This window comes from Lacerta agilis, chromosome 9, assembly GCF_009819535.1.
Source record: "Lacerta agilis isolate rLacAgi1 chromosome 9, rLacAgi1.pri, whole genome shotgun sequence".
Taxonomy (NCBI): domain Eukaryota; kingdom Metazoa; phylum Chordata; class Lepidosauria; order Squamata; family Lacertidae; genus Lacerta; species Lacerta agilis.
Window position 1 is genome coordinate 71,980,895 of NC_046320.1, and position 23,002 is coordinate 72,003,896.

Below are 23,002 nucleotides of genomic sequence, written 5' to 3' on the forward strand. Positions count from 1 at the left end.
CCGACGATGGAAGCACATTCCCCGGGGTCAGAGAGAAAGTAAAGAGACCCAAACCGCAGAGGGAGATTCACAGCGTTGAGGCAGGTTCCAGCCTGCGGAGGTCTCGCTATTGCAGCAGTTGCTGTTTAGACAGGCAGTTGTGAATTCCCCCAACCCACCCCCCCAAAAAATCAAACCCGAGAATCTGAAGTCTCCAAACGAGCACAGTCGGTGGGAGGGGGGAAAAGAGAAAGAAACGCCGATTGTTTTTCCTGCGCTGCAGAAGTCCACCCTGAATTAAGTGTGCGAGAAAAAACGGCTCGCTCCTTAATTCCTGCAGCGCCGCCCCCCCCCGGCAATATCCCCCCTCCCAACCACTCCCTCCCCGCCTTAGAAGTTCTTGAGGCGGCTATACAGCTCTCGCTTGCTTTTTTCCCCAGCCCAAGTGCGGCTCTTCAGGCGAAAAGAGCGAAGGTCCTCTTTGAAGTCTTTGTGGTGCATCGGACGGTAGTTCTGGGGTTCACAGTGCATCTGGTTTTTTGGGGGGGAGGAAGAGGAGAACAAACAGGGGTTAGTTTATTTTGGGGGTTGCGACAGTCGTAGCACAGCACAATTAAACCACAGAGCCTAGGGCTTGCCGGTCAGAAGGTCGGCAGTTCGAATCCCCGCGACGGGGTGAGCTCCCGTCGTTCGGTCCCAGCTCCTTCCCACCTAGCAGTTCGAAAGAACGTCAAAGTGCAAGTAGATAAATAGGTACCGCTCCGGCGGGAAGGTAAACGGCGTTTCCGTGCGCTGCTCTGGTTCGCCAGAAGCGGCTTAGTCATGCTGGCCACATGACCCGGAAGCTGTACGCCGGCTCCCTCGGCCAGTAATGCGAGATGAGCGCCGCAACCCCAGAGTTGTCTGCGACTGGACCTAACGGTCAGGGGTCCCTTTACCCTTTACCTTACAGTCGTACCTCGGCTCCCGAACGCCTTGCGAGTCAAACGTTCCGGCTCCCAGACAATCAAAAACCGGCGTTCCGGTTTCCGAATGTTCTTTAGGAAGCCGAACATCTGACGGGCTTCCGATGGGCTGCAGGAGCTTACTGCAGCCCACCAGAAGCCGCGCTTTGGAAGTCGAACGTTTCGGAAGTCGAACGGACTTCCGGAACGGGTTTTTCCGAGGCAAGACTGTATTTTGTTAATGTACAAATTATAAAATGCTGCGTCGATTTGTTCATCCTATAACGTGACTTCTGGTTTAACGGGGATGTTTAGCTTATTTTAATAGAATTACAGAGCTGGAAGGGACCCCCAAGGGTCCTCTAGTCCAACCCCCTGCAATGCAGGAATCTGAGCTAAAGCATCCTGGACAAATGGCCATCTACCCTCTGCTTAAAACCCCCCCAAGGAAGGAGAGCCCACCACCTCCCAAGGGAGACCCTTCCACTGCCAAACAGCCCTTACTGTCAGAAAGTCCTTCCTGACGTTTAGTCAGAATCTCCTTTCTTTTAACTTGAAGCCATGGGTTCGAGTCCTACCCTCCAGAGCAGGCCAAAACAAACTTGCTCCCTTTTTCATGCGACAGCCCCTTGAGATATTTGAAGATGACTCTCCTATCTGCTCTCAAGTCTCCTCTTTTCCAGACTAAACATGCCCAGCTCCTTCAACCATTCCTCATAAGGATCGCTTCCCAGAGCCTTCAACGTTTTGGTTGCCCTGCTCTGCACACATTCCAGCTTGTCTAAGCCCATCACGAAAAACTCACTTGATATTGCGGGAAGAATTCTTTATAGCCTCCTTTCAAGACGTACAGCTCAGGATAGTGCAGGGAAGGGTACTCGTTGCTGGCCCGGTCTTTTTCCCTGACAAAACGGCACCTATGGAGGAGAGCGCAAATCTTAAATACGGAGATGCAGGTACACACACACACACACACACACGGGCATCAAAGGACTATAAGGAGATTTCCGCTTCAAGCCCCTAGTCCTTGACATCCTGGTTATTCTGGGAAACTTGGAAAGTTTCTCCATACGCTTAGGCAGTATGGAAGGGGTGTGGCTGCCTGTGTAGGGACCCTTGTTGTTACCACGGCAACGAGAAGAATAAGAAAAACTCCCCAAACTTTGAGCAGCGAAAATCTGCCAAACAAATGGTGGGACCAAAATAACCTATGGAAATGTATGCAAATCTTGTTTTTTTAAACATTATCCCAGTTGCAGAAGTGGGGGGCCCCAGAATAATTTAGAGCTTAACTTGGCTACTGCACAACAACTGTAGTTCCCCCCCCCCCACATTTGTCATGTTTACATATAGTTTTATGACAATTCAGCTTTCGGTAAATTAAGGTGGTTTGGGGTTCTTTTTATATATATATATAAAAGGTCTGTACCATTTCTAAAATCACCTTATTTAGAGGCAAGTTTCCATGTTAAAATAAACTCTTGGGAGCCTCAAAAAAAGCCCCTAGTCCTCAAAGCTCAACATCAAAAAAAAAAAGATCATGGCCACTGGTCCCATCACCTCCTGGCAAATAGAAGGGGAAGAAATGGAGGCAGGGAGAGATTTCACTTTCTTGGGTTCCATGATCACTGCAGATGGTGACAGCAGTCACGAAATTAGAAGACGCCTGCTTCTTGGGAGAAAAGCAATGACAAACCTAGACAGCATCTTAAAAGCAAAGACATCACCTTGCCGACAAAGGTCCGTATAGTTAAAGCTATGGTTTTCCCAGTAGTAATGTACGGAAGTGAGAGCTGGACCATCAAGAAGGCTGATCGCCGAAGAATTGATGCTTTTGAATTATGGTGCAGGAGGAAACTCTTGAGAGTCCCATGGACTGCAAGAAGATCAAACCTATCCATTCTCAAAGAAATCAGCCCTGAGTGCTCACTAGAAGGACAGATCCTGAAGTTGAGGCTCCAGTACTTTGGCCACCTCATGAGAAGAGAGACTCCCTAGAAAAGACCTTGATGTTGGGAAAGATGGAGGGCACAAGGAGAAGGGGACGACAGAGGATGAGATGGTTGGACAGTGTTCTCGAAGTGACTGGCATGAGTTTGGCCAAACTGCGGGAGGCAGTGAAAGATAGGCGTGCCTGGCGTGCTCTGGTCCAGGGGGTCACGAAGAGCCGGACACGACTGAACGATCTGAACAACAACAACAAAGGTCAGAGAAACTGGGAGTGGCTGGGGTTCAGGAGAGGCGGCGGCAGAAGCTACTCACGTCCTGGGTCCTCTCTCGGAGGAGAACTCGCAGTGGAACACAACGATCACCCTCTTTGCCGGGTCAAACGGCACAATGGGCTTCTTGAGAAGGAATCCTCCACATCCTTTTCCAGAGGAAGGTTAACAGCGCCCTGGAGAGAAAGGCAGGGGGTCAGGACAGGATCCACCGAACAGAGCATAGCAAAAAGCACCACCCACCAATTCCCTCCCTTCCACACCTGGTGTGCAAACACACTTTTAAGTGCAGGGATGCAACACTGTTGAAATACGGGGATTCGATCTTGAGAGAACAGAGATTTCTGTAGGTGAGCAAGATTCAGACGTCCCGCCGAAGACTCTCGCTGCCACTTGATGCTAAGTCTCTAACGTGATAAGTTTCCCATTTCGTAGAATCAGAGTCGGAAGGGACCCCCCAGAGGCTATCCAGTCCAACCCCCTGGATAGGAAGACGTCAACAAGCCCTCGGCTAGTCTAATTGTATAGAGTTTGATAGGGGCATGGGTTTTTGTGCTTTGCCAGGATTCTTGAACCTGAAATGCGGTCCAGTTTATGTAAGTCAGCGGCTGAAGAGCTGGACATTGATCTGGGGGACAAGGGGTGAAAGGTCACCACTTCCCAGACTTCTTCTGGTAGCCTTGAAGGCGGGCTCTGCAGGCAACAGGTACAGCCTGCCTCACAGGGGGGTTGCCAGAGCAAAAGAAAGCCTTTTTGCACGTCAAGAGTGCCAAATGCAAGGGCCACAACTGAATTTCATTTAAAAAAAAGAAAAGCACCATCAATATACAGTTTATACAAAAACACTGAGGATACAGGGAGGGAAAACACAATTTGATAAGAGAGTTAGAAATGATGCAAGGTTTCGTTTTCCCTCCAAGTCGGTCATGGGGAGCGAAGGGGGTTGGACTAGATGACCCTTGGTGTCCCTTCCGACTCCACAACTCCAAGATTCCACGAAGGGATGGGGCCACAAACCTCAGGGGTCAGAAGTAATTTTCAGGAGACATACTGGGAGAAAGCAGAGCCAATGGCTTACTCCTTTTTTTAAAAAAACAAGCTTAGTTTGGCCTCTGGGGGTGGCCCCCACCCCACAAACGCCCCCACTGGGAATGACACGTTTCCGGAGGCGGGGCGTCGTGTGGAAGGAGCCACCAGCTCCCAGCGGCAACCCAACCCAACTAAAATACTACAAAAGGTAGCCGCTGGTGTCCTTGTGTCCTGCACAATCCTCCAACCTGAGACGGACGTTGTTTTATTGGCACCAGGAGGTTTCCGAACCAGGCAGGACTTTGGCAGGGCGATCCCCTAGCCCTTTGAGCTGTGCTTGGGACAGGGGAGGTCCTCGAACCCAGGACAGATACGGTCCAGCATCAAACTCTAGCCGGTGACCTCAAGCAGGCAGAGGGCTCACCTTGATGTGGCCTCCTTCGTATTCATAGGGGTATCTGCAGTCCACGATCACACAGTTCTCGATGAGGTTGCTGAACTGACCCGTCAGCACGGCCGCCATCTGTGGGCAAACAACAACAGTAAAATATAAGCCATACGCAGAATCACTTGCATTAATATTAAATTTTTATTTATACTTTTCACGTTTATACATTTCACTAGCTCTACAATCATTTTAACATTTCAAAGTTCCGACTTCCTTCCCCCTCTTTCTGCGGTTCCTTAAATTTATTATCTTCTGCATATCCAAACTCATTTAATTTGCTCGTTTAATTATCTGCTTTAAATATATACTCTTGTGAAACTGCAGGTTGTTACAGTAATCCTGCCGGTGGCTTTTGTCGGCTTTCAATTCATCTGTAAATATTCAATAAACCATTTCCATTCTTTTATATTAAAAAGTGTTTGTCATCTTGATTTCCTATCCTTCCGGGCTTGGCCTCCTTGCTTCACCCAACTGCCCAGAGCAAGCGCCGCTGACAGATTGTGCAACTCCTGCCTGGCAGGGGGGTTGGGCTAGCTGAGCCTCAAGGCCCCTTCCGACTTTCCTTTCCGAGGAATTTCATTGTTCCCACAAGGGGACAATGACAATAAAGATTTATTCTATTCTATTCTATTCTAAGGGTAAAGGGACCCCTGACCATTAGGTCCAGTCGTGTCCGACTCTGGGGTTGCGGCACTCATCTCGCTTTACTGGCCGAGGGAGCCGGCGTACAGCTTCTGGATCATGTGGCCAGCATGACTAAGCCGCTTTCTGGCGAACCAGAGCAGCGCACGGAAACGCCGTTTACCTTCCCGCCGGAGCAGGACCTATTTATCTACTTGCACTTTGACGTGCTTTCGAACTGCTAGGTTGTCAGGAGCAGGGACCGAGCAACGGGAGCTCACCCCGTCGCGGGGATTCGAACCGTCGACCTTCTGATCGGCAAGCCCTGGGCTCTGTGGTTTAACCCACAGTGCCACCCGCGTACGTGGGTAGAGGAGTCTAAAAAGCCCTGGACACATAATGGCCCTCTGCGGTGGCTCATTTACCAGAAGTAATGCGTTTAGTGTTAACTCCGGAAGTGTAGACTCGATTCTGACCAAACTCAAGCTTCCTGTTGTATATTTTTGCTCTAAGATGCTGCGTTTGGTCAGAACCGGGGCGCATCGGTTTCTAGATGTGAATTTCCTCTCCTTCCCCCACTATGGTATTTTTTTGACAAGTTGCAACGGGGCACAAGATTCATGGGGAAAGGCAGGCTGCATGGACTTCAAGGTGGTGGCCCCGACAGCTGCAGAAAGCAGAGCCACCAGTGCCTCCGGAGTCCCTTGTGCGAAAGAGGAAGAAGCGGCCCGGGATATCGGATTCCGAACTTGCTCACCATTTCTGGAGAGATGTACTTGAGGTCCTGGTGCTTGCCTTCCACAGTTTGTAAAACGTACGCCTGGCAAGGAAACAAATTTATTTTTAGTCCTTCTAAAATGCTACAATTTCGTATTGTTTCATGTTTGCACTGGTACTTCGAGCTTTCTTTTTTGGCCAAAAGAGGCATTTTGTTGTGTGAGGAGCCCGCCTGCCCTTAGCTTCCCGGGGGAAAACACGTAGTGAAGGCAAAAACAGCGGGATTTCTTGCCAGTACCTTCGAGAAGTCCCCGATCAGCTGCCGGTGGTCGTTGTCCAAGATGTTTGCGATCTCGCTGGGCAGAGGAGCGAGAGCGAACCAGCGAGGTTTCTAGGGAAAGCGGACGAGAGAGGAACGTTAGGGGTCTATGTCCAGGATGCCAAACCCAGTAAGCCTTCCGAGATCAGAGAGCAGGGAAACCACGGCCCTGTACGGCGCTGGTGGACTGCGGACTCCCATCAGCCCACAAAACATGGTGGGAGTTGTAGATCACTGGCACCCAGAGGGCCGAGGTGGGGACCTTCGCCCGCTAAAACCTGGGCGCAGCAATTGGCTCAAGCAAGCCATTTGGGCAGAAGCTAACTCAGAGTCTCTTCCCAGGTTTTTTTTGGGGGGGGTGTTGTTTTTTTAAATAACAACCGATAATTTATCCATATATTCTACTTTAAAACTTCTTCATGTTTCGTTGCACTCAAGCGCTATACAAATCTTGCCAAACACAATGAACAAATCCACAATAATAAGCGTCCAAAAAGCCGTCGCCATCACCCCCCCCCCCCGAAGCAGCCCCAAGAAATTGTGCGAAAACTCACAAGAAATACGTGGGTAAGACTGAATTATACAGTTGGGCTTGATAGGAAGTCGGATGGGTTTGGGAAATTAGTTGGTATTGTTTCTCTTTGCTTAATTTATGGTTTTTTTTCGTCTCATTCTTTTTTTCTCTGCTTAATGATATGGTATTTTTGTTTATTTTATTTGTATTATTATTGCTGTATTGTACAATCTCAATTACAAGTGTATAGAATTGGAAACCGGTTAGGGGTATCAACAAAACCAAGCAGATACAGTAATTGTTTCTTTTTTAAAAATCGTTTTTGTTTGTTGGAACGCTTATTGTACAATTATGGTAAATAGTGTACACTGTATTTTGTATATTTGGTAACCGAAGTACAATAAAACTCTATGAGAAAGAAAGAAAGAAAGAAAGAAAAGAAAGAAAGAAGAAAGAAGTGGTGACCCATTCGAAAAGTCTGGGCCACAGTAATTGGAAGCAACCTCCAGCATCTTAAGCAAAGCAAACACGTTAAAAAGAAAAATCTGGAAGTTTAAAAGTACATTAAAATATCCCTGCAAAAAGGCCTGGTGAATGAGGAACGTTTATCCTGTTGCCTAAAGATATGCAACGATGGTGTCAGATGGCGAGAGCATTCCACAAGCAGGGAGCCGCCCCTAAAAGGCCCCGTTCCCTTTATTGCCGCCTCCAACTCCCCCCCCCCCGCCACTTTCCCACGTCCTTGTGCATGAATTACCGGCTCTTCTTCCTTCTCTTCGATGGGCGCCGCCAGCCAGACTCTTCCGCCTCTGTTCTTCACCGGCGTCTCTTTGTCCTGGGGCCGGTCCAGCCGCTTAAGGATGGGCCTGATGACAGCGCTGGGCATGGACGGGGAGCGGAAAAGACGGCGGCATTTGCCGGTTCCCAGGGGGCTCTGCTCCAGTTTGGGGGAGAAGAAGGGAAATCGTGACACTCCAACACTGCACGAAAGAGAGACAGGCCTTGGCACGGTACTTTTCATTCACACAGATTTTAAAAGGCAAAGCCATCTCAGAAAATATACTGTTTGTGGAAATATCGCGGGGTCAGGAGGAAAGACCCGAGACAAAGCGTTCTCCTGCATTTCTACGATTCTAGAAATTCTCCACCGCTGTTTCTTAGCAAGAATCAAGGTCCACATGGGGAAGGCTTGAATCAACTCGACTTCCCACTCACAAAAGTGGGGCAAGGTTTTGCCGACCTAGCAATCTCCGGAGGCTTCGAACTACAACTCCCATCAGCCCCTGCCAGCACATAGGAATCCCTGGAACAGGCTAACATGCGGACAGTTTCAACCTCAGCAAATAGCTGGAAGGCCAGGCAGCCGTCCGGCCCTAGCTTATCCAGAGCAGTTTGCAAGAAGCTCCGGGGGTGAGCGGCCCCCTCCCAAACACCCACAGGCAATAGCGCTGTGTACATTGGAGATTAACTCTTTATTTGCAAAAAAGCACACACACAATCTGCACAGGGGTGTCAGGCCTAATGAGCACAGAAACTCATCTCTGGTAGGTCTTCCCCCATGAAGAAGTTTCCGAGACTGACGGTCCCTGCCTCCCCACAGCTGCCTCCTAAGTCCCCAAGCAATCGGAGACTGTGCCTCTCTCTGTGAAGCAACCTCTCCTCCGCCCTCTTCAGGCCTCTCCTGGTTCTCGGAGATTCACATCTACCTCTCTCCTGCTTCTGCCTCCAATTCTGGACTGCTCTCTGCCCCGGTCTCTCCCTGCTCACTGAGCCCCGTTGCTCTTAATCGTCCAACACCCACCACCACTCCCCGGGCTTTGAGCCTTCCTCCCTTGGGGCTTCCCCAGCTGGTTCCTCCCATCATTCCTCCAACCAGTCCGTGACACCTGGACAGGTGTCCCTCTGGACTTCTCTGCCCCAACTTCCCACTGGGGAAGGAGATGGGGATCTCAGGAGAGGAAAGAACAACGGAGAAAGACGGCTGTCAACGCCAGTACCAAGACCTTGGTCACCTACAGAAGAAATTCTATTTTGGAGGGGGGGGGCAGGGGAGAAACAAAGGGGTGTTAACACGGCACGGTCACGTACCAGGCTGGACTCATCTTCCTTCCTCACCAGAGGGGCCATTAGCAAGTTCTCCATACCCAACGGGAAATCTCCATCGCCCTGGAGGAGGGAAGGCAGGACCCGTTTACTGAAGCGGGGCTGGATCAGCAGACCCCCGCCCCACCCCAGGCGCAACAGAGGAACCTCACTTCACGCCCCACCCCAAGCAAGGAAAGTTGGAGGAATAAAGCTTATCTGAACAGCCAAGTGTGTGTGGATGGATGGAAGGCGGCCCAGGTTAAGGGGGGGGGGGAATCCTTGCAAACCCTCACACTCCACAACCCCTTTGGGCCCCGTGCCTGCAAAACAAAGGGCTGTGTGTCCCCGCCGTAAATTTACCGTATTTTTCGCTCCACAAGACGCACTTTTTTCCTCCTAAAAATTAAGGGGAATTATCTGTGCATCTTATGGAGCGAATGGTGGTCCCTGGAGCCGAATTGCCCAGGGGCCAAAAGCAGATAGTGCTTTTTATTTTACAAAGAGAAAAAGGGGTGTTGAAAGGACCCCGCTGAGCGCAAGAGATTGGGAGAGACAGTCCCAGCTCCCTTTCAGCCCCGCCCTCCATTGTTGAATGTGCTGCAGAGGGAGGTGTTTGTTTTTCCCAGCGGCATATACTGGCTGATTAGATTATCTGCCTGGAAAACTGTAGAAATGGCTCCCTTTCCTTTAGAAGCTGCAGAAATGTGAGCTGAACCCCATAAAAATGGGGCTTTTCCTCTTGCTTTTCTCCCTTTGCAAGAAAGCTGCAAAACTTTTAGCTGATGCTCAAAAAAAAAACCCCCCCAAAACCCAGGGCTTTTCCCTTTGCAAAAAAAAACTTTTAGCTGATCCTCAAAAAACAGGGCCCTATGGAGCGAAAAATACGGTAGGTAAGGAAAAGTTGTTGTGGATGCTCAACGCTGGGGGTTTTTTCGCAAAAGGGAAAGAGAGGGCAGGCCGGGAACCCCAAAGAAAACCCAACAGCAATGCGAAAGGAGCAACTGGCTAAATCTAACAAGCAGGCAGCCTCAAAGCAAAGGATTTAAAAACCAAGCAAATAAATCAAAGCAAGCCGATTTTAAAATCTTAGGAAAACCAAAAAATTCTGTGCTAGCTGATTCTGGGCCATTTTTCGATGGCTGCCCCGCATGCGACACAGGAAAGTACTCTTAGCTCTATATACGAATCTGCCGTGCATCCAGTGAGGCTACTGGTTCAAGCTACAAGAGATGTGCCAAGGATTCTTTACTCGTGGTTCCTGCATTTCAGGGGGTTGGGCTAGATGGCCCTTGGGGGTCCCTCCCAACTCTAAACTCCCGCGACTCTCTGTGGTGCAGCTGGGTTGGTGTCAGATTAGAGCCTTGGAGACCGGGTTCGAATCCTCTCTTAAGCCATGAAGCTCACCAGGTTGAGCCGACATCTCTCTGCCTGGCCTACCTGCCGTGGTTGTTGCAAGGATGAAACAGGGAGAGAGAGAACTATGGATGCCACCATACCTTCCTCAGGTTGAGGTTGGAATATGAATGCAATACAGAAAGGCGGTTCTTGCACAGACCCACAGCGCTGTTCCCTTGGGACTTTGTAAGGAATTCTACAAACACCTGCCTGGAGCTGCAAACAGTGACAAGCTCCACACAGGATTCTATCCAGGTCACAAAGACGAGTTCAAAAATCGGCCAGCTGCGTTTAGCACAGCCTTTCCCCTTCTATATGCCTAACAAGCAGACAACTACAACTACAAATTGATAAATTTTGTTATTTCGGAGACACCAAAAAAAAACCAGCAGCGGAAATGGCGGTACAGACCGAGGTTTGCAGAACGAGCTGTGAAAGGTTAAATTGCAAAGCCAACCAGGTTTCTTTGGAAATTTGCACCATTGAAACCTACTCCCAAGTCGGCCTTGCTTGGGATTGCAGTTCAAGCAGACAGAATTTTGCTTTCTTTTGATGCAAGGTAGGATTTTAAAAGCCTTACCTTTGGGTCTTCTTCATCCAGGATTTCCAAAAACCCATCATCATCATCATTATCTTCGTCAACCATGGAGGAGGTCAAGGACGAGCGGCGGAGGTAGAAATGGCTCTCAGACCCAGGGCTCCTGTTCTCTTTCTCTGGGCTGGAATACTGAAAAGGGCAAGGAACAGAGAACCCTCAAGACATTTTGCGTTTATTAAAATCCTTTATGCCCTACGAGAAGGCTCCCAGAGTAGCTTTAAAAATAAATAAATTAATTAAATTCAGTAGCGTTACTCCTGGGTTTGCAATCTTAAAAAGACACGGCACAAGAGGAAAAAGGGACAGGAGGGAGGAGGAAAACATGCGACAGTGAGACATGAAATGGGAGGGGGGCTGAAAAAAGCCACGGTTGGGTGATTGTTTCAAAGCACCTTGCCCCTCCACCTTGTTCATTTTATTATGGTCAAATCCTGTTCTTCATCCAACGCAGAACCCATGGCAGCAGGATGTAACAGAAGATCTCCCACCCAGGGTCTGTCTAAACCAGGGGTCAGCAACCTTTTTCAGCCATGGGCCGGTCCACCGTCCCTCAGAGCATGTGGGGGGCCAGACTATATTTTTTTTTGGGGGGGAAATGTGAACGAATTCCTATGCCCCACAAATAACCCAGAGATGCATTTTAAATAAAAGACACATTCTACTCATGTAAAACACGCCGATTCCTGACCACCCGTGGGTCAGACTGAGAAGGCGATTGGGCCGCTTCTGGCCTATGGGCCTTAGGTTGCCTACCCCTGGTCTAAACCAAGACCTGCTTAGCCCCCGCTATGTGACTTTAATTGACAGTTATCAATTGGCTGCAAAATAAAAAGAAAAAACTGGGGGGGGGGGTTTCCTATGCTCACCACTTCTGCAACAAAACCTGTTCTCCGCCCCCTCCTCCTCATGGTGGGTCTTGAGTGCAATGCTCAACATAGAATCCTAGAGTTGGAAGAGACCCCAAGGGCCATCCAGTCCAACCCCCTGCCAAGCAGGAAACACCATCAAAGCATTCCTGACAGATGGCTGTCAAGCCTCCGCTTCAAGACCTCCAAAGAAGGAGACTCCACCACACTACTTGGTAGCAAATTCCACTGTCCAACAGCTCCCGAGGGCCTTCTGGCAGTTCTCTCACTGTGAGGTTACAGGGAACCCAGGCAGAGGGCCTTCTCGGTGGTGGCACCCGCCCTGTGGAACATGGCAAATGTTCTCCCAAAACGCAGGAACAACTGAAAACCAAAAACCCATCTTGGCTTTAACGCCAAGAATTAGGACCAGGGAAACGAGAGGCGACCAAAAACTGCAGAAAAACAAATAAATGAGTGCGTATTGCTCTTACCCCAAAAAAAGCACTCACCATGAGGTCTGGAGCAGAGTTTGGCCTCTGTGCGAAGAGACCCTTCTTGCCAGCCCCACCAACCGAGAGACACAACCTGCCTGCAGGTCGCAGGGGCTTCTTGAAGACGTCGCCTTCCTGCAGGGGGAGGAAGCAGAGATGCGCTGCAACTTTCGGAAGGACGCGAGGAAGTCGCCCATCCAGCAGCGCTGCGCAGTGGGCGGAGAGGGGGATTGGGGGGGGGCTGCACCAGGAAGGCACGTCCTCAGCACTTACATTTCCCCCGTTGCCTTGGAGGCCAGAGCCTGTCTCGGCCGCCGCTGAGCTGTTGAATTTCTTGCAGTTGGAAATGTTCGTCAGCGTGGGACTCGAACCCAGAAACCGCTCCTGTCAAGCAACAGAAGAAGGGTGAGTTTTGCACTCAGGTTTGGATTCTCATGGGCAACCCCACAGGACAAGCGTCTCCACCCCCATCGTTCAGCCTGGACACTGAGATGCAGCTCCGAGGGCCTTCTGGCAGTTCTCTCACTGCGAGAAGTGAGGTTGCAGGGAACCAGGCAGAGGGCCTTCTCGGTGGTGGCACCTGCCCTGTGGAACGCCCTCCCATCAAATGTCAAGGAAATAAACAACTATCTGACTTTTAGAAGACATCTGAAGGCAACCCTGTTTAGGGAAGTTTTAAAATGTTTGATGTTTTATCGTGTTTTTAATATTCTGTTGGGAGCCGCCCAGAGTGGCTGGGGAAACCCAACCAGATGGGTGGGATATAAATAAACTATTATTATTATTATTATTATTATTATTATTATTATTATTAAATTTTGAAATGCCTACAAATAGCAGGGAATGAATTTCTGCAAGCGCATCCTACATCGCTGCAGTCCCTTGCATTGCAAGGGGTTGGGCTAGAGGACCTTTTGGGTGCCCTCCATCTCTATGATTCTACAATACGGCTGCTGAAAGGAAGGGGCTCAGCCTAGCTGCACGAAGACTCCCTTGCTCCTGAGCATGTACAGCTGGCAAACTTACCGGCAAAGATTGGATTCTTCTGATGGGAACATAATCGCTGCTGCAAGGAAAAAGAGGAAAATCATCATTAGCCACAGACTTGGGTGTGGTGGCCCCTGCCCTCTGGGACTCTCTGCCACTGGAGATTTTTATCCTACTCTGAATCTGCGCCAGGTCTTAAAATTATTTAGGAAGGTTCAAAAATTTGTTTTTTACTTCTGTGTCTATTGTTGATGTTCTATTCTCAAATCACTTTGCAATGTTCCATAAAAAGAGATTCCGGTCTGGAATGGGATAAATAGATATTTGCTCGGGTTCTGCCAAACCTAAGGACTTTCATAGGACTCCCAGACAGGAAAAGCTTTCTCCCGACTGTCCCGCCTCTGGCTGCAGGCAAGGGACTGCGTGTCTGAGCCCTCTCCCTTCAGAGAATCATAAAAATGTAGGGTTGCGGAAGAGACACCAAGGGTCATCTAGCCCAACCCCGAAGCGCACTCTTTCTGGTAAATTCTCCTTCGCATGCGATAGGAATTTCCACAAGGAACATTTCAGCACCTCTCAACAACGCCCCAACAATCCCAAAGGGGAGATCCAGGTACAGCTGACCTCTATTGAACTCTGGAGATAAACACAGCTGCCAATCAGTGCAGGCAATACCAGTGGTGGAGAAACATGCTCCGGCACCGGAGGCGGGGCGTAGGCGGGGCAGGCCAAGATGGAACCCTATCGGGGTCCCGCTGCCCGGGGCACCCCGCCCCTACGCCCCGCCCCGCATGAAGCTGCGCCACTGCTATTGCACTGGGCAATACTGGGTTAGACAGTACAAGGCAGCTTCCTGCATGCAGACCAGGGAAACCTTTGCTGCTCGATTCTGCTGAATGCACAGATGACCCAGTTAGTTCTATCTCCACAACCACCAATAATAATAACAATAATGAGCGGAGACAGAAAAAGCCCGCCCACCCCACCAGCCCCAGGAACCTGGAAATAATAAACCCTGCAACTATGATTAGCGTCTACAAGTCTTGGCGTGCTTAAGTGGTGTGCAGGAGGTTGCAGAGAGGGAAGCAGCTGGTTTCTGAAGCAAGCCAGGGGAGGTTGGGGGGGGGGGTGAAGCCCTCAAGGATGGGGGGGGGGAGAGAAAGGAATCAAGAGGGCTTTCCTGGGTCATTGTGCCACTGTAGGGTGTAAGGCACTTACTTTCTGAAGGCTCTCTGAGATCCGAACACGTTCCTCTCGAACCTGTTGGATGAAGACAGGAAAATCATGCATGTTTCACTCAGTGCCAAGGGCCACCCCCTCCCAATGTGTTCCTGCCAGAGTCCCCGACTGGGGCCAGTGGGACTTGGAGGGCAACAGCCGCCCAAGGGTGCCGTGTGGGCTGCCGTGGGTGCGAATCAGGGCCAGCTACGCCCTAATCCGGGCTGTGTTGCCCCAAATGCAGAGGAGGAGACAGAAATCCTCCCATTCATAAGGAAGGCACACAGCCTAAGACCATCGGAAGAGCCTTGCTGGATCAGGCCAAGGGCCCATCTAGTGCACAATGGCCACGACCCAGGTGCCCCAAAGGGAAATCTGCAAGCAGGATTCGAACACAAGAGCAGCACTCCCACTTCTTGTGGTTTGCAGCAAGTGGGATTCAGGAGCGCTGCTGCCTCTTGACAGTGGAAGCAGAGCCGAGCCGTTGTGGCCATAACCCTCTCCTCCTCCTCCTAATCCAGTTTAGTGGCTATCACTGCTTCCTGTGGCAGGGAGTTCCACAGTTTATCTCCCGGCCGGGCATCATGTCGTAAACCTCTGCCCCCTCGCCTCTTCCTCGCCTGCTCTCTAAATCAAGCAATTCACCATTTTCTTTTTCAAATCTGCACTTCAGAACTAAAAGCACTGAGTTGCCCGTGTCTTGCTTTTTTTTGCCGAGTTCAGAACCCGCTCCTCTATAGCCAGCCATAACACACAATGCCATTTCCCAGCTGCCCTGAGCTGGGCCCCCTTGTGCTGCGGCCACTCGAGAGTTAATAAGCCCGGCGATTTCAGGGTGGTCTTGGCTTGCCGGCTGCTGCCAGCTTTGGGCAAGGAGGGAGGGGGCCTCGGTTCAAGGACCCCCAGGAAAGAGGATCACAAAGATCCCTTTCTGCATGCAGGCGTGGGGCAAACGAGGGCACCCCCATGGCAGCGGGTGCTGCTGCGAATCGGGGCGGGGGCCCTCCCGGGTGCCATCTGCCAGCTACATGGCACAGACCCAACCCCGCTCCCGGCTACCGCTGAACACGCCAAACCACCGCCAGCCTTCTGAGCGAGGTTGTTCCCCTCTGCCGTTGAGCAACATTTGCAACGGAGAATCGGGGGGTTAGGCTTAATTCAGCCAGGGCTGCGAAACAGGAGACACAGAAGGGCCATTCCATGAAAAATGAACCTGATAAGAATGCTAGATGAGCGCTGGACTTTGGTGAGGAAGGTTCCAAACGTGCAGTCTAACAATTTTTTTAAAAAGCTAAAGACAAAAGAAGTTTATTTTATGGACCTTCTTTTCAAAAGTCCACCCACGTAGTCTTCACAGAAGTGTTCAAGTTAAGTTTTCTGATGATTCTCCCACCCGTGACAGCATTTTTTCCTTAATTTTTTATCGTTAAATTCCTTAAACTTAATTCCCGATTGCATAGTTGTAACCAATAAACATTGATTTAAACAAATACGCTGAGTTTATCATTGATTCACCTCCCAACTCACAGAGTTTTTCCATAAATCAAGCTCCGTGTCCTTTTTTTGTCCCACCCCGTGACAACGCTTTAAACATTTAATAAAATTGTCAAAAATATCCATAAAAATAATTTAAAAAAAATAGTAAAATGTTCAGTATCTTATTAAGAACATAGTTTAAATTTTGGTTGTTAATTTTTATGTATATTTACATTGTTACACGTGTGTGAATACCAAAAAACATGGTTAAAGTGTCCCACCCGTGACAATGGAATGGCCCAGAAAGCTGTGCACCGCAGATCACTCACAAGGATGCAAGATGGCCGGATCAGGCCAGTGGCCCATCTGGCCCAGTCACACGGCGGCCGACCAGTTGCCTGTGGGAAACAGGCAAGCAGGATCCGAGCCAAAGAGCAATTCTCCCCTCCTGTGGCTTCCAGCGACTGGGGTCCGGAAGCATCGCTGCCTTCAAATGTTCCTCCCAGACCAACCGGGTGGTGAAATCAGGGGAATATGGAAATCCCATTTGGAGGGAAACTGCCATACCTGAACAAAAGTTTTTACGTGATCTTGCGGGGCAGTCCTAGGTCCAGTGATAGGAAGGCAAGGCAAGGGAAGGTGTATTTCTGCATGGCCCGTGTGGCTAGCTGCCCTCTAACCTGTCTAATCTAGGTTGTTGCAGCTGTCAAGCACGGACTGTGCAGTGACCGTGCCGTGGTCTGGGGCTTTCTTGCTGCGTAATCGCATAGCGTTGCCCTAGATCAGGCTTCCTCAACCTCGGCCCTCCATGTGTAGTTTTGAGACTACAGTGCCCATCATCCCTGACCACTGGTCCTGCTCGCTAGGGGTCGTGGGAGTTGTAGGCCAAAAACATCTGGAAGGCCGAGGTTGAGGAAGCCCGCCCTAGAGGAAGACGCACACAAGTCACCGTGCTTCCAGGAACACCTCATCGGGCTTTGAAATTGGATTCAAAGCCCACCCAATCCCTCGCTGCACCCAAGACAGAAGAGAGACAGCATTGGTTACAGTGTCGGACGAGGGCACGAGTTCAAATCCCGCCGCTCGGCCGTGAGGCTCCCTAGGTGTGACCTCGGGGGGCCCTTCGCTGTCTTATCTCAGCCCAGCCTACCTCGCAGGGGTGTTGTGGGGGGTTAAACAAAGAGGGGAAAGCACGGGTGCCAACTTGAGTTCCTGGGAGGAAAATCTGGGGTATAAATACAGAAAATGAAAACTCTAATAGGAAGGGAACACAACTAGTTTTCCCCCAATGGAAGGCCACTTCTCACAAGCCACCTTGATAGTGGGGGGGGGGGTGCTCTCCAAGGCTTTCCTGCCATCCCGGCCCCCTTTCAACCTGCACACAAGCAAGTCGTAGCCTAGCACTTGTTGTTGTTCAGTCGTGTCCGGCTCTTCGTGACCCCATGGACCAGAGCACGCCAGGCACCCCTATCCTCCACTGCCTCCCCCAGTTTGGTCAGACTCATGTTGGTTGCTTCGAGAACACTGTCCAACCACCTCATCCTCTGTCGCCCCCTTCTCCTTGTGCCCTCCATCTTTCCCAACATCAGGGTCTTCTCCAGGGAGTCTTCTCTTCTCATGAGGTGGCCAAAGTACTGGAGCCTCAGCTTCAGGATCTGTCCTTCCAGTGAGCACTCAGGGCCGATTTCCTTCAGAATGGATAGGTTTGATCTTTTTGCAGTCCATGGGACTCTCAAGACTCTCCTCCAGCACCATAATTCAAAAGCATCAATTCTTCGGCGATCAGCCTTCTTTATGGTCCAGCTCTCACTTCTGTACATTACTACTGGGAAAACCATAGCTTTAACTATACGGACCTTTGTCGGCAAGGTAATGTCTCTGCTTTTGAAGATGCTGTCTAGGTTTGTCATTGCTTTCCTCCCCTAGCCTAGCACAGGGGTCCCCAAACTAAGGCCCGTGGGCCGGATGCGGCCCAATCGCCTTCTAAATGCAGCCCACGGACGGTCCGGGAATCAGCGCGTTTTTACATGAGTAGAATGTGTCCTTTTCATTAAAATGCGTCTCTGGGTTATTTGTGGGGCATAGGAATTCGTTCATTTTTTTTTCCTCCAAAATATAGTCCAGCCCCCCGCAAGGTCTGAGGGACAGTGGACCGGCCCCCTGCTAGAAAAAGTTTGCTGACCCCTGGCCTAGCAGATCCCCCTTTGCGTCTGTTCCCAAGTACAAAAGGCAGCCCTGTTGCATCTCCCAACCCCTTGGAAGATGAATGAATGCCAGAGAGGGAGGCAGAAGTCTGGGAAGGGGGGAGGAGGAGGGGAGGAGCATTTAAGGTCCTTCAACCAGAGACTCCCCAGGAATGCAGCTTTTCTCTTTCAAAAGACCAAGAGGCTGCGGCTCAGAAATTCAGGCAGATGTTCCCTGCTTCAATAAAAAGGGGTGGGGGTGGAGTTCCAACCATCTGTCTCTAATCCCCATTCACCCGCCTTGCAGCTGCCAGGCCAGAAACCCCCCCCCCCACACACACACACACCCAGGGCAGGTGCACACCGTTTGCAAAAGGGGACTTTTAACTTGTTAAAAAGACCGAGCCGAACCCACTTTTTAAAAATCTCCAGCACTTCGGTTGCAAGAAGCAAGAAGCTTCTAACTGCACGATCTCAAAAGGGCACCGTTTTAAACAATATTCTAAAGGGGGAGAAGAGGGCACATTTTGCACAACAAAAAAAGTACGCCAACGCTGCATTCGTTGCCAGGTTTTGAGGGGGAAACAGATGAGCTTGCCTTAATTCCAAAAACCCCCCAGTATTTGGGAAGGTTCCATTGTCACAGATGTACTGGGCCTGGTTTCAGTTACAAACCCCCCCCCCCTCTTAAAATGCTGGCTTGATTCAGCTTGCCCTTCGAGGGTCCAGGGGTCTCCGCCTGCCTTCAGCCCCTCCAACCAATGGGGAGGGGGAGTTTTAACCAGTTCCTAAAATGTTGGCAAACTGATCAGCTGCACCAACAGATTAAAAGCTGCAGTGCTTTCAGCATGGCCCAGCCTTCTGTGGTTCAGAAGGGGGGGGGGGAGAAACTGAAGGAAAAAAGACCCCCAAAGGACAAACATTCCCCCGCCCAGGCCCAATGAGTCCCTGGCATACCGGGGGTTCAAGTAAAATTTAAAAAATGCTCATCCGTGGGGCATGAGATGGAAGCTGCAATTCGCTGTGGCTTCCCAACACACACACTTTTTATTAAGTGTCTTAAATTGTCATGGTTGGTTTTTTAATTTTATCTCTCTCTTTTTGCAAACTGCTTTCAAACCGCCTTGAGGTGGGCGTGTTGTTGTTGTTTTTTCCAATCCAGCGGTGTGCGAATTTTACGAAATAAATAGATAAGGCAAGAGCAGGCAGCCTTTTGAAAGCAAAGCAAACTTCTGAAAGCAAACTCTCGTCGGAGTCATCTTGGCCGGCAGCTTTGCGGAGTCTTTCCTGTTAGACTCTGAAGACATCGACAACAGGAAACTGTCAGGATTGTGGTTAAGACCTTCACCCATCAAGTGGCAAGAACTAGGTGGGGGTCCACCCACGCAGCCCCACACCTTTTTGGAGGGGAGGTTTCATAAATACCGGTTGGGGAAGAAGTTCTTATTTTCCAACCACTGAACCATCTTTCGGCAGGGGCATGCCCAAAAAATTATTGCTTTCCGCTGGCAAAGGTGGGCGGGGAACACTCTTAATTCTCCCACAGAGACTGGTTTTTCTCATGGCTGCTGAGCGATGGGAGAGGCCTGTTTTCTCACAAGACCACACCTGTCAACCCCTCTTGGCTCGCTGGAGGCAAGGGAGGCCTGGCCCTACCTGACTATGTAAGTGCATCTGCAGGGGGCTGGACTAGATGACTCTAGGGACCTCACCCAACTCTACGGCCGCTGGTCTCCGGCATCACCTCCACAGCAGCAAGAACTGGAAGAGCGAGGCTGCCTCTCTCTTCTGCAGAAACCACGCAGGCAGTGAGTCGAGCAGCTGCCGCTCGTGACTGGCGCGGAAGAAGCTGGAACTGTAGAGTGGGACGGGACCCCCAAGGGTCATCTAGCACAACCCCCTGCATTGCAGGAATCACTCGCTTTGCGTGCAGCGCCACAGTGCCAGCCCGCCAGGTGGAGATGCCAGTTGCCAACCTGGCATCCAGAGATCTCCGCATGGGTGCAATTGCACTCTGCGACGGTTGCAAAATTGGCCTGGCGCCTGGGGGATTTCTGCCGAGAGCCTGGAAGCCGGAGCTTCAATTTACAACTCAAATTAATAAATTCAGGCCCCTGCAACTGAGATGCCGAGCTGCAAGGACAGGAAGAGTCCAGTTCTGATCTTGCCACTGGATCTCTTTAAAGTCGTGGCTTTCGGCTGGGCACCAGGTCTCCAAAGCACCCCCATCTGCAATACAGGGATAATGCTGGCCTACCCAGAAGGGCTGTTGTACGGCCAACATAATGCATTGCACACCCTACGCATTTGGTATCGATTTCACACACCTGCACACAGATTCTCTGCTTATGCTACCGGAGGCCATGCAAGCAAGACATAATGGGCTGCGTTTCATGCACCCCTAGGCACAGAACAACATTCTGGCGCACCCTGGAATGCCGGTGCGATATGGGAAATGGATTAGTCACAGGGGATGCAAACTTCCGGGGAATGCCAGCATTTCAAAGTACTGAAATCTGGGCACTTCAAATACATTCGAGGAGAGAACAAAGGACGTGCCAATCCACAAGCAGTAAACGGATTAAGGGGGCCAGAAAAAAACATCCTGAGCTTTGAAAGAGAAAAAGCCACCTGAGAACAACCAAGCCATAAACCTGCCACACACACACACACACCCCACCAGCAAACCTGAAACCAGCCACCTCACCCTCTCCAGATAAATGCAAGAAGGTTCGTGCAACCAATCTTTTTAGGTTTCTGCCACCAGGTCTGAAACTGGTTTGGAGCCCAGCATAGCTCCTGCTGAAGAACTTCAGGAGATGTATGCCGGGTGCAAATCCACACCAGAGCGGGCAGAGCCCAGATTACGGAGAACAGGAACGGAATTCACACTTCTTGAGAATGGCACGGGTTTCAAATTAGGGGAAGCGGCCACGTTCTCGCCCCCGGGGGTTGGAAAAAGACACACAGGCAACCTGCACTGAATTCAAGAACCCAGAAACCTGCCAGTGGTCCTTTCTTCGACCAGGCCACCTCATCATCCTTGCACATCTTCTGCAGGTCACCATTTGGGGGGGGGGGTTGTATCTGGATAACGGTGGAGAGGGCCCTCGTTTTGTTTTCCTGCAAACACAGTTCCACCAAGGGCATCGAGAACTCTTATCCAGACACACGAAGACCCTTTCCACCAGAAAAAGGTCAGGAACCACAACTCCCCAGCTGGCCACCATGAGCCTTTAGGAATTGCCACATTTGCAGGGAAGAAAAGTCTGCAGGATCAGGCCAGTGGCGCATCCTGTTCCCACATTAGCCAACCAGATGCCTTGTGGGAAACCAGCAAGCAGGTTTGGAACACAAGAGCAACACTTTCCTTCTGCGGTTTCCAGCAACTGGCATTATTATTATTTAATAATAATAATAATAATAATAATAATAATCATCTACCCGTAGATCTCATGGTGGTTCACAACATAAAATCACAATATATAAAAGAAGAATACATAACAGAAGCAAAACCAAAGGCAACCCAATAATCTCCCCTTCCACAACACAATTCTTGAGCTATTTTTTGCTGTTGTTTCTTGGGAAAAGCCCCTGGGCTAGCAAAATTTCCGTGTCCTAAAACTACGCGTCACCAAACTGCATCAAAAGACAGAGCCTCAGGACTAAACACTTTTTCATGCTCCATCTAAGCACTACCGTTACAGCAGAAGACTGGTAATAATAGCTACCCCCGGGTACACCCCCAACCCTCCCCACTAGGGCTAGGAGCCACTGGCAAACATTTCTAGAATCCTCATTTAAAGCCTTTCTGCTGGGGGCTGAAACCACACAACCAACACCTCCCCACCCTCCAAGGATCAGCAAAAAAATTACAACTTACACATCTTCCAAGATCTCCAGGTCTGGCTCCATTGGGGAATCCGGGCCCATGCCTGCGTAAACGACGACAAAAAGACGCTCCCATGACGAAAGAGAAATTTGAGGAGCATAGCTTTGGCCGACCAGGATGGGAGGGAGCCCCCCACAGCCCCCATGGCTTTTGAGGTCTTCCGCGGGGCTCCTCTCTTCCAACATTTGATACGGAAATTATGGGGGGGGGGTCACCTAAGCAAAGTCTCCTCCTGAGTAAACTCATTTGGGGTATGGAGTGATGCCCTTAAGGGGACCCATCTCTCTGCCATGATCCAGTAGGCGAGAGACCACGTACACAGGGAAATGCCTCAGCAGGTAATCTCTGGGTGTTTCAGGCTAATATCCCTCAACCAGAATCCCATTGTTCTCTCCCAGATAAGTGCTCAAGGTATCCTTGCCAATACTTAACACCCATTCACACTTCTCAGGGCTATCTCCCTGATATTGCTCTGTTTCCCCCATATGCTAATCTTGTCTTTCCTGTTTTTCCTATATGCAAATCATGTATAACCCTTCCCTTTTGTGAGGTAGTGATGATGTAGTGATGATGTTTCCAAACTGTATTCTGGGATATGATAGGAGTTTTAAAAGTGCTTGTAACACTGTTCTGGGTGTGCAGTTTGACTGTAACCTATTGCGCAATAAACCCTGTCTTGTCCTTGCTCCAGTGGCTGGACTTCTTTTATTTAACTCCGCAGAAACCAGTGGGCCTATCCCTAAGGGCCAGGTGGCTGGGCAGTTCCACACCTGGGATTTTTTCCATAACAGTTGGTGCCGAAAGCCGGGACTTGCGGTTCTCCCATGTTGCTGACTGGGGGCCCTGAAATCTTCAGCCGGCACCAGGCCATTTGCCTGGGAAGATCTTTTGGACCCCCGGCCATCTTCAGGGGCGGTAATTTGCAAGTCTCTAAGGAGCCAGCCGGGGAGCAAAGACAAGATCCAGCCGGCTTATTCATTGATCCCGGGATCCCAGCGCAGGACGCGTGAGTATAGGTTAAAGGGAAAAACCCAGTGCA

The 23,002-nt window shown here is 50.3% G+C and overlaps 1 protein-coding gene across 1 annotated transcript in view; it reads right to left on the bottom strand.

Moving 5' to 3' along the window:
- Positions 1 to 347: 347 nt before the first annotated feature.
- The window catches only part of CDC25B (cell division cycle 25B), a 36,078-nt gene continuing 13,423 nt past the window's right edge, over positions 348 to 23,002 (bottom strand). Inside the window, 15 exon segments of the mRNA XM_033159597.1 lie at positions 348 to 510; positions 1,729 to 1,840; positions 3,186 to 3,282; positions 3,285 to 3,318; positions 4,596 to 4,694; positions 5,998 to 6,060; positions 6,256 to 6,348; positions 7,548 to 7,727; positions 8,879 to 8,956; positions 10,851 to 10,997; positions 12,226 to 12,342; positions 12,481 to 12,591; positions 13,234 to 13,273; positions 14,413 to 14,454; positions 21,955 to 22,006. Of these exon segments, the coding sequence (XP_033015488.1) occupies positions 370 to 510; positions 1,729 to 1,840; positions 3,186 to 3,282; positions 3,285 to 3,318; positions 4,596 to 4,694; positions 5,998 to 6,060; positions 6,256 to 6,348; positions 7,548 to 7,727; positions 8,879 to 8,956; positions 10,851 to 10,997; positions 12,226 to 12,342; positions 12,481 to 12,591; positions 13,234 to 13,273; positions 14,413 to 14,454; positions 21,955 to 22,006 (1,406 nt within the window). The 3' untranslated portion in view covers positions 348 to 369.